This window comes from Macaca mulatta, chromosome 3 (genome assembly GCF_049350105.2).
Source record: "Macaca mulatta isolate MMU2019108-1 chromosome 3, T2T-MMU8v2.0, whole genome shotgun sequence".
Classification (NCBI taxonomy): domain Eukaryota; kingdom Metazoa; phylum Chordata; class Mammalia; order Primates; family Cercopithecidae; genus Macaca; species Macaca mulatta.
In genome coordinates this window covers 73,314,834-73,329,087 of record NC_133408.1, presented here as the reverse complement: position 1 = coordinate 73,329,087, position 14,254 = coordinate 73,314,834, and the positions used below count along the sequence as shown (strand labels likewise).

The 14,254-nt window shown below is 45.7% G+C and overlaps 1 protein-coding gene across 2 annotated transcripts in view; it reads left to right on the top strand.

The window, feature by feature from the left end:
* Window positions 1–14,254, top strand: part of EGFR (epidermal growth factor receptor) — a 194,974-nt gene that overhangs the window by 141,827 nt on the left and 38,893 nt on the right. For both annotated transcript variants that reach the window (XM_015133436.3, XM_028845766.2), the window contains exons 12-16: window positions 2,846–3,045; window positions 4,188–4,320; window positions 6,421–6,511; window positions 7,960–8,117; window positions 14,120–14,158. In XM_015133436.3, the coding sequence (XP_014988922.2) occupies window positions 2,846–3,045; window positions 4,188–4,320; window positions 6,421–6,511; window positions 7,960–8,117; window positions 14,120–14,158 (621 nt within the window). The remainder of the gene's footprint in view (window positions 1–2,845; window positions 3,046–4,187; window positions 4,321–6,420; window positions 6,512–7,959; window positions 8,118–14,119; window positions 14,159–14,254) is intronic.

The following is a 14,254-nucleotide window of genomic DNA, read 5'->3' as shown; positions in this document are numbered from 1 at the left end:
ACTGAACGACCACTGGCACAGGCTGTCTGCTAAACCACAGACTTCTCAGCATTCGCCAGTGCTTATGCTTCTGTGTCCACTCCAGATCCCACATTGCACTTAGTTGTCAGATCTTTTCAGTCCATTCTAACCTGTAATAGCTCCTATGTCTTTCCTTGTCTTTCATGGCCTTGACTCTTATAAAACGTGTTGTTCAGGTACTTTGCAGACTGTCTAACCATTTCAGTTCGGCTGGTGTTTTCTCAGGATGCAGTTGAGGTTATGCACATCTTATCACGGGGACCAGATAGACTTTTTAGCACCACTCTTTAAGAATTTCCACATTTTCAGCTTTGACAGTGGAATAGACTTGCAGGTGCTCACACACAAGCATCTTTAATATGGTAATGGTAATCATCAGTTTAGTGGTATGGAGGAGGAGATGGGAATCTCTTAGTAAAACCAGCCTTGGAAGCAGCCCCCTTATGAGAACTGCTGCCCCTACTTGACTCCTAAAGCACTAGATAATACTGTGCAACATTAAAGAGAGTAAGAGTGCATGAAATATGCATTGCCTCCCATAAACTCCCTTGGCTCTGAATCTCTGATACTAAATATGTGGCTACCGTTGCTTCCCAGAAAAGCCTTTTTGCTCTGAATTCTCTGGAATACCTTCTTTGCCTGAGATTCTTATAAAAACAAGAGATTTAGAGCAAGTTTCTTGGATGGCTGGTATGAGCCAGTTGGCTTAGTTGTAGGGATTTAAACAAGATAAGGGTTACTTACTTTTCACATTTAATGAGAAGTCTGGTGATTCCAGCTCCTACTGAGGCAGGGTGGCCACAGGTTCCAGGTCATGACTCACTGAAGCTCCAGGCCTGCCCTGCAAGGACCATCTGGCTCTTCCCTGGTGTCTGGCCTCCCTGGGCATATGTGGGGGAGAATTCCTAATGGTATTGGTTACAGGCTCCTATGCAAGACCACTCATCAGTGTAGGAGAAAGGAAAAAGATGGGGGAAAGAAGAGCAGCAGGGAGAGGAGAAGCCTCTGGATGATACTCTAACCCCCTGCCATCCAACATCTGAACATCAGTCTTTTCATCCAGTGCTCTCAGCTGGCCCAGTCCCCAGCCTGGGGTCAGAGGAGAGCTTCCTGCAAATGCAGATCTCTTTCCTGTGGCTCCTTCTCAATTACAGACAGCTCCTCCACAGGGTGCACTCTGGCCTTTTACTCCCTCCCCAAACCAGCCCAGCCCTCCCAGCCTGCATCATCGTGGTCCTGCAGGGGCTGGAGGTTCTCACACCCATCATGGTCTGGCAGGAGCTAGTGGTTCTCACACCTATCATGGTCCAGGAGAGGCTAGTGGTTCTCACACCCATCGTGGTCCAGGAGGGGCTAGTGGTTCTCACACCCATCGTGGTCCAGGAGGGGCTAGTGGTTCTCATACCCATCGCGGTCCGGTGGGGCTAGTGGTTCTCACACCCATCGCGGTCCAGTGGGGCTAGTGGTTCTCACACCCATCGTGGCCCCCCAGGGGCTTAGTGGTTCTCACACCCATCGTGGTCCAGGAGGGGCTACTGGTTCTCACACCCATTGTGGTCCAGGAAGGGCTAGTGGTTCTCACACCCATCGTGGTCCGGTGGGGCTAGTGGTTCTCACACTCATCGTGGTCCAGGAAGGGCTAGTGGTTCTCACACCCATCGTGGTCCGGTGGGGCTAGTGGTTCTCATACCCATCGTGGTACAGCAGGGGCTTAGTGGTTCTTATACCCATCGTGGTCCAGGAGGAGCTAGTGGTTCTCACACCCATCGTGGTCCAGCAGGGGCTTGCTTAGTGGTTCTTACACCCATCGTGGTCTGGCAGGGGCTTAGTTGTTCTTACAGCCATTGTGATCCAGCAGGGGCTAGTGATTCTCACACCCATCATGGTCTGGCTAGGGCTAGTGGTTCTCACACCCATCGTGGTCCTTCAGGGGCTAGTGGTTCTCGTACCCATCATAGTCCAGGAGGGGCTAGTGGTTCTCACACCCATCGTGGTCCTTCAGGGGCTAGTGGTTCTCATGTCCAACGCGTGCCTTCCTGCTCCTCCAGGTGACTGAAGACATCCCCCCTTCAGTCTGAATGACTTCCATCCAGTCATCTGATATACACATTGGACCACCCAATAGCGTCCTAGCATCATGTTGGATGGTGAAGAAAATGCCACAGTTCCTGCTCTCAGGACCTCACAACCTTGGGCATAGCTTTTTGGAGGAAGGCCCGGCTTCCCAGGCATCCCTCCCAGACCTGTTCAGAGGCCCCTGCTCCTTTCTTCCTTTTGCCCACACTCACTGTGCTCTTCACACCGGCTCAAAATTATCTGTTTACAGGGTTGTATCACCACCAGATCAAGGGTCCTTGAGAGGAGGAAACATATTTAACCTGCACAGAATTTAGGACAGAGAACATCAAGTGTTTGTTCAATAAATACATGAATGGATAGAGGGACAGGTTGGGTGGTGGACAGAAGGACAAACCCACACCTTTGAAGTGTATTTGGCTATTTGAGAGGCTTTTTTAGAATATGTTCTCAATTTCCAAGCAAAATGAAAATGGAGAAATATAATGACATTAAGGCATTTTATTCATCCTCCCCATCTGCCACTGGGGTTAAAGATACTAAATAAACAAGGAACTAGCTTTTGCCTGCAGGAACTTAAAAAACACCTGCAGTTTTCACAAGTTGCAGTGTGTGCCTCCCACAGCATGACTTACCGTCATTGGAAAGCAGTTTGTAGCCAATCAAAGGTGGTCTGGAAAAACAAAGTTTTCAGGAATACATTGTTTTTATAATTTTCACCACATGATTTTTCTTCTCTCCAATGTAGCGGTCAGTTTTCTCTTGCGGTCGTCAGCCTGAACATAACATCCTTGGGATTACGCTCCCTCAAGGAGATAAGCGATGGAGATGTGATAATTTCAGGAAACAAAAATTTGTGCTATGCAAATACAATAAACTGGAAAAAACTGTTTGGGACCTCCAGTCAGAAAACCAAAATTATAAGCAACAGAGGTGAAAACAGCTGCAGTAAGTCACTGCTTTCTCTTTTGTTTATGGAATTGGTTCTAATGGGTCCTTTATTTTTATTTAGAATATTGAAGGGCTATTCCCATTTAAAATCCTTTTTTCAGTTCCTTAAGAAGCAAATTAAAATCTTAAGATTCCTAATTGTGAAATTACCATGTGAATTCCATTAAAACTTTTTCCAGATCATTATCATTCAATAGGATGAATTTACCCTGAGGTTTAGGCTACCAATTATTTGTAATTTAAGTAACTAAATTTAGTATTAGTTATATTACCTTTTAGCTGTAGGTCACTCTCTGCGCATTTCAGCCTGTAAAGATTGCAGCTACACATACACACACACACACACACACACAGAGGAATGGAATGAACACTTTATATCAACACTTCCTGTTCTTACTCTAGAGCTTTTGAAGCTGGCAAGAGCCTGGCCTGTGCTGGGCTTTGGCCATAGCAGCATCAGCTTTGAGTCAAGTGCTGGTCTGGCCTCCCTAGCTTCGAGGCCCCTGTCAATTCCCTTCATCTATTTAGGTTTTGGCTTCCTTATCCATAAAATGGAGATATGAATGATTCCCACGCCATAGCGCTTTGAGAGAATTCAGTGAAATTCTGTGTGTAAAACTCTTCCATGGTGCCTAGCACATAGCACACAGCCAATGGCCCAATGGCCCCTATCGGCTGTGGGATTTGTCATCAGAACATCACCAGCTCTGCTCCAGGCTGCCCTGGGCACCATCAAAACACACCCTGTGCCCAGCAGCACCTGCCCCTCTGCACGCCTGGCCCCTTCAGCAGTGGCGGTGGCTGTGGGAGCACAGAAAACAAGGAGTCCCATCTGGTTTAATTGATGCCATTGCCAAAGGGGAGGACTCATGGCACCCCCTCTCGGGTGCCAGAGCGCCTGTCCTCCACTGTCAGGCACATTTCAGTTTTCCCAGCAGCCAGCACAACTGTTTTGTCCTTCCAGTCACTGTCGGCCTCTGGGAAGCCCAGTCTGTGTCCTCTTCCTTCAGGGATGCCCAGCATGTCCGTGCCACCCAAAGTCACGGAGCACAGGGCCCCTCCCGGGAAGGTGCTGTCTCCTGTGGCCCTTCGGGTCCCTGCTCTGTCACTGACTGCTGTGACCCACTCTGTCTCCACAGAGGCCACGGGCCAGGTCTGCCATGCCTTGTGCTCCCCCGAGGGCTGCTGGGGCCCGGAGCCCAGGGACTGCGTCTCCTGCCAGAATGTCAGCCGAGGCAGAGAATGCGTGGACAAGTGCAACATCCTGGAGGGGTAGGAGGTTATTTCTTTAATCCCCTGGCTTTGATCAAAAATAAGGCTCCAGGTTGTTGTTATAGCTTTACAGGCATTCTGTTTGATTTTTTTCCTTTTATTCTTTGCCCTTGGCTTTTGGAGGTTTTGGGGTTTTCTGTGGGGAGATGGGAGGTTGTTTGATTGCTTTATTTTTTGGAAAAGTTAATCACAATAGGAAATAAGCAAGTATTGTTACCTAATTTAATCCAATAATTTATAGAATTTCTTTTCCTGGAAGTATCTTAAATTTGTCTAAGCTACAAAAAGTTCCTAAGACAAATGAGACAGTCATCAGTGGTTCATCTGGCCAACACTGTGGCCATTTGGGCTCTTCTTTGCAGTGCCCGATTCCTGGTGTGTGAAAATAAATTAACACAAATTATATTGCCAAGTTAATATCTGTTTTATGTGCCCCCAGCATGTGTTGAACATCAAACAGTACCAGGAGCTTTAAATATACCCACGGACAAAGAAATAATTCATAATGATGCTTGTTGAATTTAGTTGCAATCAATAAAAGGTGCAGTTTGTGGATGCTCTGAGGATCTTGATATTGACATAAGGCTTTGAATGACAAATGAGGACAAAAAATAAATAGGAAAGTAAAACTGAAGGATAGAGGCCAAGGCCATGTTTTAGAAGATTTAAAGAAAAAGGGAAATTTGGTGAGCACCATAGGAATTACAGAAGGCTGTAGGAAATCTTCCTGTTTTACTCTCTGGGCATGGACCACAGCTTGGATCCAGAAATATTTAGGAACAGGATAAGAGGACCAAGTTCAATTCTATAGGAATTCTTTAGCTGATAGGCTCAGAACGAATCACATAATCAGTAGTGCTGCTTCAACTTCAAGTAAGGAATATTAATGCAACCCTTACGGCTACAAATGGACAGTGGTCTCATGTTTTCAGTTTTCAAGTGTTTCTTAAGAGGCAGGGTGATGAAAATACCCATGTGGGGAGTCCCATGTCCTTCCATTAGTGTAGAAAAGCCTGGTGTCCAGCAGCACCTGCTCCCTCTGCAAGCCTAGGCCCCTTCAGCTAGGGCAGTGACCAGGAGAAGAAGCACAGAAGACACAACCCTGTATCATATTTTGTTTAATTGGTGCCATTGACCAAAGGGGAGGATGAAAGGCACACACATTTTTGTTGTTGTATTTTGAGACAGAGTCTCACTCCATCACCCAGGCTAGAGTGCAATGATGTGATCTCAACTCACTGCAACCTCTGCCCCTTGGTTCAGGCGATTCTCCTGCCTCAGCCTCCCAAGTAGCTGGAATTAGAGGTGTGCGCCACCACACCCAGTTCATTTTTCGTAAGTTTAATAGAGACAGGGTTTCACCATGTTGGCCAGGCTGGTCTCGAACTCCTGACTTCAAGTGATCTGCCTGTCTCGGCCTCCCAAAGTGTTGGGATTATAGGCATAAGCCACTGCTCCTGGCCAAGGCACATGCTTTTGAGAATAAACACTCCTTGTTCACTGCTGGAGGATAGAACTATGCTTGACTACCAGGCAGAGTCCAATCTTCCTGACAAACAGCCACACGTCTGCTCTGTCTTTTCAATCAAACAATTCTTGCTTAACACTGATCTGTACATCTTGAGGGATGTCAAAATATTACAAGCTAAGTTTTGCACACCTGTGTTCCACACTCACCATTTTTAGTAATAACCATTGAGCAAGTTCATTCTCCCTCCTTCCTTTTTCTGTCACTTAATCTAAAATTATCATTTTTCCAGCTTAATTTCAATAACCATGAATCTGGTATTAGAGGCAGGGAACACCTCTTCAGGATTGTCTTTTCTTTTATCATGTGACTTGCTTACCCAATGTGCAAAAACTATGCTGTAGAAAATGCAGAAAAGGTATCTTGATTATGAATGATGCTCCTGCGTTTACTCAGAGAGAAGATGACCCAGGATTCAGTTAACAAAATCAGCTGATTATATTACTGTATCGTCCTGGAGTCCCAACTCCTTGACTATTACCTCAAGTTATTTGGAATTTCAGAGAGGTGATTTGTGTTCCTGCAACAATGTATCAGGGAAGGGCTGACAGGTTTCCTCTTCCTCCTCTCAGCGAGCCAAGGGAGTTTGTGGAGAACTCTGAGTGCATACAGTGCCACCCAGAATGCCTGCCCCAGGTCATGAACATCACCTGCACAGGACGGGTAAGAGCCCCTTGCTGCTATCCACATCCACTTCATGGAAAGGGCCTTCACAGAAGCCGAACCGTGACGATGGCCCAGGGTATCCAATGTGGGCAGGACAGCCATCAGAGCCACTTCCCAGAGAAGATGGCAGGCTCTAACAGTGCTGTCCAGGCAGTGTGTCTGTGACGTTAGCACACACCCGCCTGTGATGACCATTCACTCTTTCTGCTGACACCTCCAACCTTATCTAAGCTTATCACATCCTCACATTTAACAGCAGCTGTTTTCACCTGGTTTCCTCCATCCCTGACCTAGTCAGCATTGCTTTATCACTTTCATCAAATGTCCTCAAATTTTTAACATTACTTTATAATTAATTGAAGAAGTTTTAAAGAAATTCCTAGCAAAACTTTTTAAGCTGCACAGTTTTGTATCTATATGTTCAATAACATAGATACAATATTCTTGTAAAGAATATGAGTGAGAATTCGCACCCCTCTCACACCAAATGTCCTGATGTTGTTAATTCCCAATGTTATTATATAGGGAGCTCTGTTTGTATGTGAGCTTAAACAGCCAGTTGTAAATGTACTAACTGAAAACATTTTTTAGACATTCTCTAAATTGGGCAGAAGATGACAGGACCGTGTTTTGAGGGATAGGCTGCCAGCATGACTGGTTACAAAGTAAAGCCTTGGTTTATAGGTTTACATGGTGTGGGTTAAATTTCCGTCATTAAAATAATTGGCGATATTGACATAGTCATCTAGATGTGCTGGCTCTGGGCACGTGCAGCCTCTGAGTGGACAAAACCAACATTAGAGAACTTAGCCAAGGGGAAAGCCTTTCCCTGCTGGTTTTGTTTCTGCTACTTCTGAAGTGTGGGGCACACAACCTGAGCAATGCTTTTATTTGAGTCCCAATGCTTTTATTTGAGTTTTCCAAGGTTATTCCAAGTTTTGCAAACAGAATCAAAGGTAGCATATGACTCAGTCCTTGATACGCCAACCACTGCACAGAGACTTGCCACCTTCCTGTCACTGGAGAAACACCCGTGTGGGTTTTCTTAAATTTGCCTCCCTCTGAGCTTCCCTTTAGCTTCAAATATAATATGCAAGAAAGACTATCTGACCATAAATATACATATGGGCCAATGAAGATGGTTTTACCAAGGAAAGATGCCCACAATGTGTTAAGCAGAATGCAATAATGTAGAGAATATCATTTCATTCATGCTCGTATGTATTACATGCATTCAAAAACAGGGAGAATTTCTACTAAGCAACTGACAGTGACCTTATCAAGCAAGTGCAATCACAGAAGAACTGGTTTTCTCCTTTAAAAATTTTTCTATCATTTGGCTTTCCCCACTCACACACACTAAATATGTTAAGTAAAACGTTACTTCCATTTTGAAAGAGAAAAGAAAGAGACATGCATGAACATTTTTCTCCACCTCGGTGCAGGGACCAGACAACTGTATCCAGTGTGCCCACTACATTGACGGCCCCCACTGCGTCAAGACCTGCCCAGCAGGAGTCATGGGAGAAAACAACACCCTGGTCTGGAAGTACGCAGACGCCGGCCACGTGTGCCACCTGTGCCATCCAAACTGCACCTACGGGTGAGTGGAAAGCGCAGGATAACAGAACATTTCCTCTCGCAAATTCAGAGATCGAAAATGTCTCTAAAGTTTTCAGGCAACAAATTGCAGAGGTTTGTATTTGAGTCAGTTACTTAAGGTGCTTTGGCCCCCACAACCATGGCAGGAGCAACATGGTTGTGGGCAGGCCTCGGTGCTGTGGGACTGACTCTGCCGTGCACCATGTCTCCAGCCAGGCCTGTGTTGTTCTTTGCTGCGCATTGCAACAGGAGGGTAGGGGGACAAAAAGAGCACAGGTCCTGGCAGCTGCCACTTCGGCCTGTCTCCAGGGGCTTTTGCATCTCTCTCCAGATTTCTAAGGTTAGCATAGGGATTAACTGTTTTGCAATGAATAAAAGGTAACATTGCCTGGAATGTTGCTTCAAGACACTTTTTAAAAGCTAGTTGGTTGTTAAGTTGTTGCTACTTGAATTAAAACTACTTTAACTGGACCAGACGCAGTGGCTCACGCCTGTAATCCCAGCACTTTGGGAGGCCAAGGCAGGCAGATCACTTGAGGTCAGGAGCTCGAGACCTGTCTGGCCAACATGGTGAAACCCCATCTCTACTAAGAACACAAAAATTAGACAGGCGTGGTGGCAGTCACCTGTAGTCCCAGCTACTCAGGAGGCTGAAGCAGGAGAATCGCTTGAACCCAGGAGGCAGAGGTTGCAGTGAGCCAAGATCGCACCACTGCACTCCAGCCTGAGCACCAAGAGCAAAACTCTGTCCCAAAAAAACAAAAGCAAAAAAACTACTTTGATTGGAATTAGCAGAAGCACTCTGATTGTGTGTATCTAATTTACCGGAAGAGTAAAGCTGTCATTCAAACTGGGTCGTACTCAACAATCAGAAAGAGAAGTTGAGCTGTCATGTAGTAGTTCACACTTACTTCTGTTTCTCAAAATCCTCAGCCTTGTTTGGAAATGTTACTCATTCTTTCTCTGAATCCATCTGTATGAGTTGTGTGGCCTTGGGCAAGGGTCTTACCTTCTCTGTGCCTCAGTTTCTTTTCTGTAAATTGGGATAATGATGCTGCATAGCTCACAGGATATTTATGACCATGAGTGAAGATACATCATATACTTAAAATGGTGCCTGGAAAATGGTGAATACTGAGTCAATGATAGCATTGTTGATGGTGGTGATGGTGATGAGGAGGTGGGAGTCACAATGGTGGTGGTGATGGTGTTGATGGTGTTGATGGTGGTGAGGAGGTGGGATTCACAATGGTGGCAGTGTTGATGGTGGTGAGGAGGTGGGAGTCACAATGGTGGTGGTGATGATGGTGTTGATGGTGGTGAGGAGGTGGGAGTCACAATCATGGTGGTGTTGTAGGTGGTGATGGTGGTGAGGAGGTAGGAATCACAATGGTGGTGGTGTTGAGGGTGGTGATGGTTATGAGGAGGTGGGAGTCACAATGGTGGTGGTGTTGATGGTGGTGAAGAGGTGGGAGTCACAATGGTGGTGGTGTTGATGGTGTTGATGGTGGTGAGGAGGTGGGAGTCACAATGGTGGTGGTGTTGATGGTGGTGAGGAGGTAGGAGTCACAGTGGTGGTGGTGATGGTGGTGAGGAGGTGGGAGTCACAGTGGTGGTAGTGATGAGGGTGGTGATGGTGGTGAGGAGGTGGGAGTCACAATGGTGGCAGTGTTGATGGTGGTGAGGAGGTGGGAGTCACAGTGGTGGTGGTGATGAGGGCGGTGATGGTGGTGAGGAGGTGGGAGTCACAGTGGTGGCAGTATTGATGGTGGTGAGGAGGTGGGAGTCACAATGGTGGTGGTGATGATGGTGATGATGGTGTTGATGGTGGTGAGGAGGTGGGAGTCACAATGGTGGCGGTGTTGATGGTGGTGATGGTGATGAGGAGGTGGGAGTCACAATGGTGGTGGTGATGATGGTGTTGATGGTGGTGAGGAGGTGGGAGTCACAATGGTGGTAGTGTTGATGGTGGTGATGGTGGTGAGGAGGTGGGAGTCACAATGGTGGTGGTGGTGATGGTGGTGAGGAGGTGGGAGTCACAATGGTGGTGGTGTTGAGGGTGGTGATGGTTATGAGGAGGTGGGAGTCACAATGGTGGTGGTGTTGATGGTGGTGAGGAGGTGGGAGTCACAATGGTGGTGGTGTTGATGGTGTTGATGGTGGTGAGGAGGTGGGAGTCACAATGGTGGTGGTGTTGATGGTGGTGAGGAGGTAGGAGTCACAGTGGTGGTGGTGATGGTGGTGAGGAGGTGGGAGTCACAGTGGTGGTGGTGAGGAGGGTGGTGATGGTGGTGAGGAGGTGGGAGTCACAGTGGTGGCAGTATTGATGGTGGTGAGGAGGTGGGAGTCACAATGGTGGTGGTGATGATGGTGATGATGGTGTTGATGGTGGTGAGGAGGTGGGAGTCACAATGGTGGCGGTGTTGATGGTGGTAATGGTGATGAGGAGGTGGGAGTCACAATGGTGGTGGTGATGATGGTGTTGATGGTGGTGAGGAGGTGGGAGTCACAATGGTGGTGGTGTTGATGGTGGTGATGGTGGTGAGGAGGTGGGAGTCACAATGGTGGTGGTGGTGATGGTGGTGAGGAGGTGAGAGTCACAATGGTGGTGGTGGTGATGGTGGTGATGGTCGTGAGGACATGGGAGCAACAATAGTGGCAGTGATGGTGATTGAGACATGATGACGATTTGTGAACTTTCTAGGAAAACAATCATATAATCTCCAACAGCAGTATCTTAATATCTTTTCCAAAAGTATCAGATCATATTATAAGGGCCAAGTTTCCAGAATAATATCAGACATAATTACAGTGGACATCAGAGCTTGGCATCTAAAGGTGACAGGAATAGCTCTAATGTCTCAGCGTGAAAACAACATTGCTATTAGTCTGAGATACTAATTATCTAGTTAAGGAAGTACTCACCTATACCTAGTTTTTACCTGGTTTTTAAAATCTGGAATTGATTTTGAATTTTATCAAATATTTCCCTGGGAGCAATGTAAGATTTTTCATATTTTCGCCTTTGGGTATACCAACATGCCAGCTCTGTTGGCCACTTTGTGAGCTCGATGAAGCATGGTATAAAAGATGCTTTGCTAGTTTTTCACTTAATCTATTTCTATAAGCAATTTTGGAGCTAAGCCTCTGAAACAGAATTATATTATCTGTATAGAATAAATGTTTTATCTTCCCCCCTTTTCTCTCTTTTGGAATAGATGTGCATCAGTATCTCTGTGTCAGTGAGTGTATGTCATTGGGCTTAGGGGAGGTCCAGAAAGTGATTGGGTGTTGGCATTTTCAATACACTTACTTTGTATAAGAAATAGTTTGCCAAATATAGAAAGAGGGGATTTACTCAAGATTTAAATTAAAAATGTTAGCGATCATTTTTCTAATGTCTTTCTATTTTTTCCCAGGTCATAATAAATCTTCACTGTCTGACTTTAGTCTCCCACTAAAACTGCATTTTCTTTCTACAATTTCAATTTCTCCCTTTGTTTCAAATAAAGTCCTAATGCTATTCATTTGACATATGGAATTTTATAAGTATTTTCTTTAGTATGTGTGATTACATTCCTGATTCTGAACCTTTTTAGAAGAGTATATAGTTTGATATAATCTTGTTATTGACACCTGTGTCTTCTCCGAAAACCATTAATTATATAGGAATTGCACAATAGAAATGGGTTTAATTTTTTAAATGTGGTGAAATGTTGATGAGAGTAAGGGAAAATTTTTTAAATTTCTTTCACTGAGTTTTTATGATGTGCACAACATTCCTGAATATATTGTCTCTCTCATTTCTCAGACGGGATTTTTGCCTTCTCCATTTCTATTGTTAAAGAAACACTTACGGGGTTTCTTTAACAGGCGCAGCCACCCAGATGAGGGGGAGGGACCCTGGAGGAAGAGCTCTTTTTTTTTTTTTTCTTTTTTTGAGACAGAGTCTCACTCTGTCACCCAGGCTGGAGTGCAGTGCCGTGATCTTGACTCACTGCAACCTCCACCTCCCAGGTTCAAGCAATTCTCCTGCCTCAGCCTCCCGAGTAGCTGGAATTACAGACGCCTACCACCACGCCTGGCTAATTTTTGTATTTTTAGTAGAGACGGGGTTTCGCCATGTTGGCCAGGCTTGTCTTGATCTCCTGACAGGTGATCCACATACCTTGGCCTCCCAAAGTGCTGAGATTACAGGCATGAGCCACTGCGCCCAGCCAGAGTATCTATTTTTAAATGGAACTGCATTTTCATAGTACAGTGAGGAAAAAGTTGTTTTGAAATCTTTATCCTGATAAACCGAATAATATGAAAATTTGCCTATTTTAATTATATGTAACAAAGTTTAGTTACTGCTATAATTGCAAATATGTATAAATTCCTTACCAAAAAAAATGAATCAAGTGGGGCACAGAGAATAATTTTTCTGACAGAATTAAATAGCATGCTATATAGCCTGCTTGACTTCATACCCGATAGTCATTTCTGCAGAGTCACCGAGGACCTCATCAGCGTCAGCAAGAGCCCCTCGCCTTCTGACGCTCTCACATCCTTCTCTCCTGCAGCCCTGTCCTGCCATTGTCCTTGTCCAGCTTCTCTTCAAGGGTCAACTGGTCTACGTTTCCCTATAAGCTTGTTTGTCACAGCTTCTTGTTAGCAATCCCTGTGGTTGCCCAAAAGCACTTTCAGAGGCTACATAAGACTCTGCATGTTGTAGAAAATTTGCAGTTTCAATCGGCCCTCCCTCTGCAGGGTATTCCCATTGTATTGCGTTCAGCAGGCAGGGAGAGACTGCTGTAAGGACAGTTCCTGAGTGACTGCTTTCTGTCTTGGACTATTTGGTGTCCACAGGAGGTAATGGGGTGAGCAGTAACGAGGCCTCCTGTATATTCCACCCCTATGAAGCCTGCGTGTTTGGTTTATGAACTAAGCTCAAAGGCACCACAGTGGTAAGACTGCACTACATGACACCATGGAAAAGAGGGAGCGCCCAGACCCCCAAATTAAGAAGAGCAGTGTAGAGACTAGAGACCTGGAGAGCAGAGACGGAAACTGTTAGGACCAGATTATAGTGTTAAACCAGGGCTCCCCAGGCCTCTCACATATTGAAATGTACTTGTCCATCTTTCTCCAAGCCAGGAAATGGGAGTCTCAAAGCCACGTTATTCTGCCTTTTTAAACTATCGTCCTGTAATCAAAGTAATGATGGTAGCGTGTCCCACCAGAATGGGAGCCCAGCTGCTCAGGAGTCATGCTGAGGATGGATCCCATCTCTTCTGCCGTTAGAGTTTCAGCTGGGTCGGGGTGGATGCAGCCACCTCCATGCCTGGCCTTCTGCATCTGTGATCCTCACAGCCTCCTCCGGCCAGTGAGCCTCATGCCTTCACTTGTCTGTTCCCCCTGCTTTTCCTTTCTGCCACCTCTGCATGTGGGCCGCCAGATTCTCAAGAGTATCCTACTGGTTTCCTTCCTTCCACTCCCTTTGCCAGTGCCCCTCACCCCATCTAGTAGCCTAACCATCACCCCCAGGACTGACCTCTTCCTCCTCACTGCCAGATGGTTGTTCAAAGCACAGAATTTGTCAGAAACCTGCAGTGACACCATGCTGCCAGGCTTCTCCATAATTAGCGTGGCCCCAGTCCATGCTTCTAGCCTTGGTTCCTTCTGCCCCTCTCTTTGAAATTCTAGAGCCAGCTGTAGGACAATTATCTATGTCAAAAGCCAGATGTGAAAACATTTCAATAACAAACTAACTGCTTTGTTCAGTGCTAGAACAACGCCTGTCACAGAGTAGAAACTCAAAAATATTTGCTGAGTGAATGAACAAATGAAGAAATGCATACTAAATAATTAACCACCAATCCAACATTCAGACACATTGTGATTTTAATTATTTAAGAGTAGTTTAGCACATATTGCCTTATAATTTAATTAAAAATCTCCAAGAAATATGCCAAAGAAGTAGAATGAGAAAAATGTATATTTTTCTTTCACTTCCTACAGATGCACTGGGCCAGGTCTTGAAGGCTGTGCAAGGAACGGGTAAGTGTTCACAGCTCTGTATCATATGGACCTCGTCAAGAATGACCACACTGCTGTGGGTGAAGATTATACTTTCCTGCGTTTCTGACTATCCTC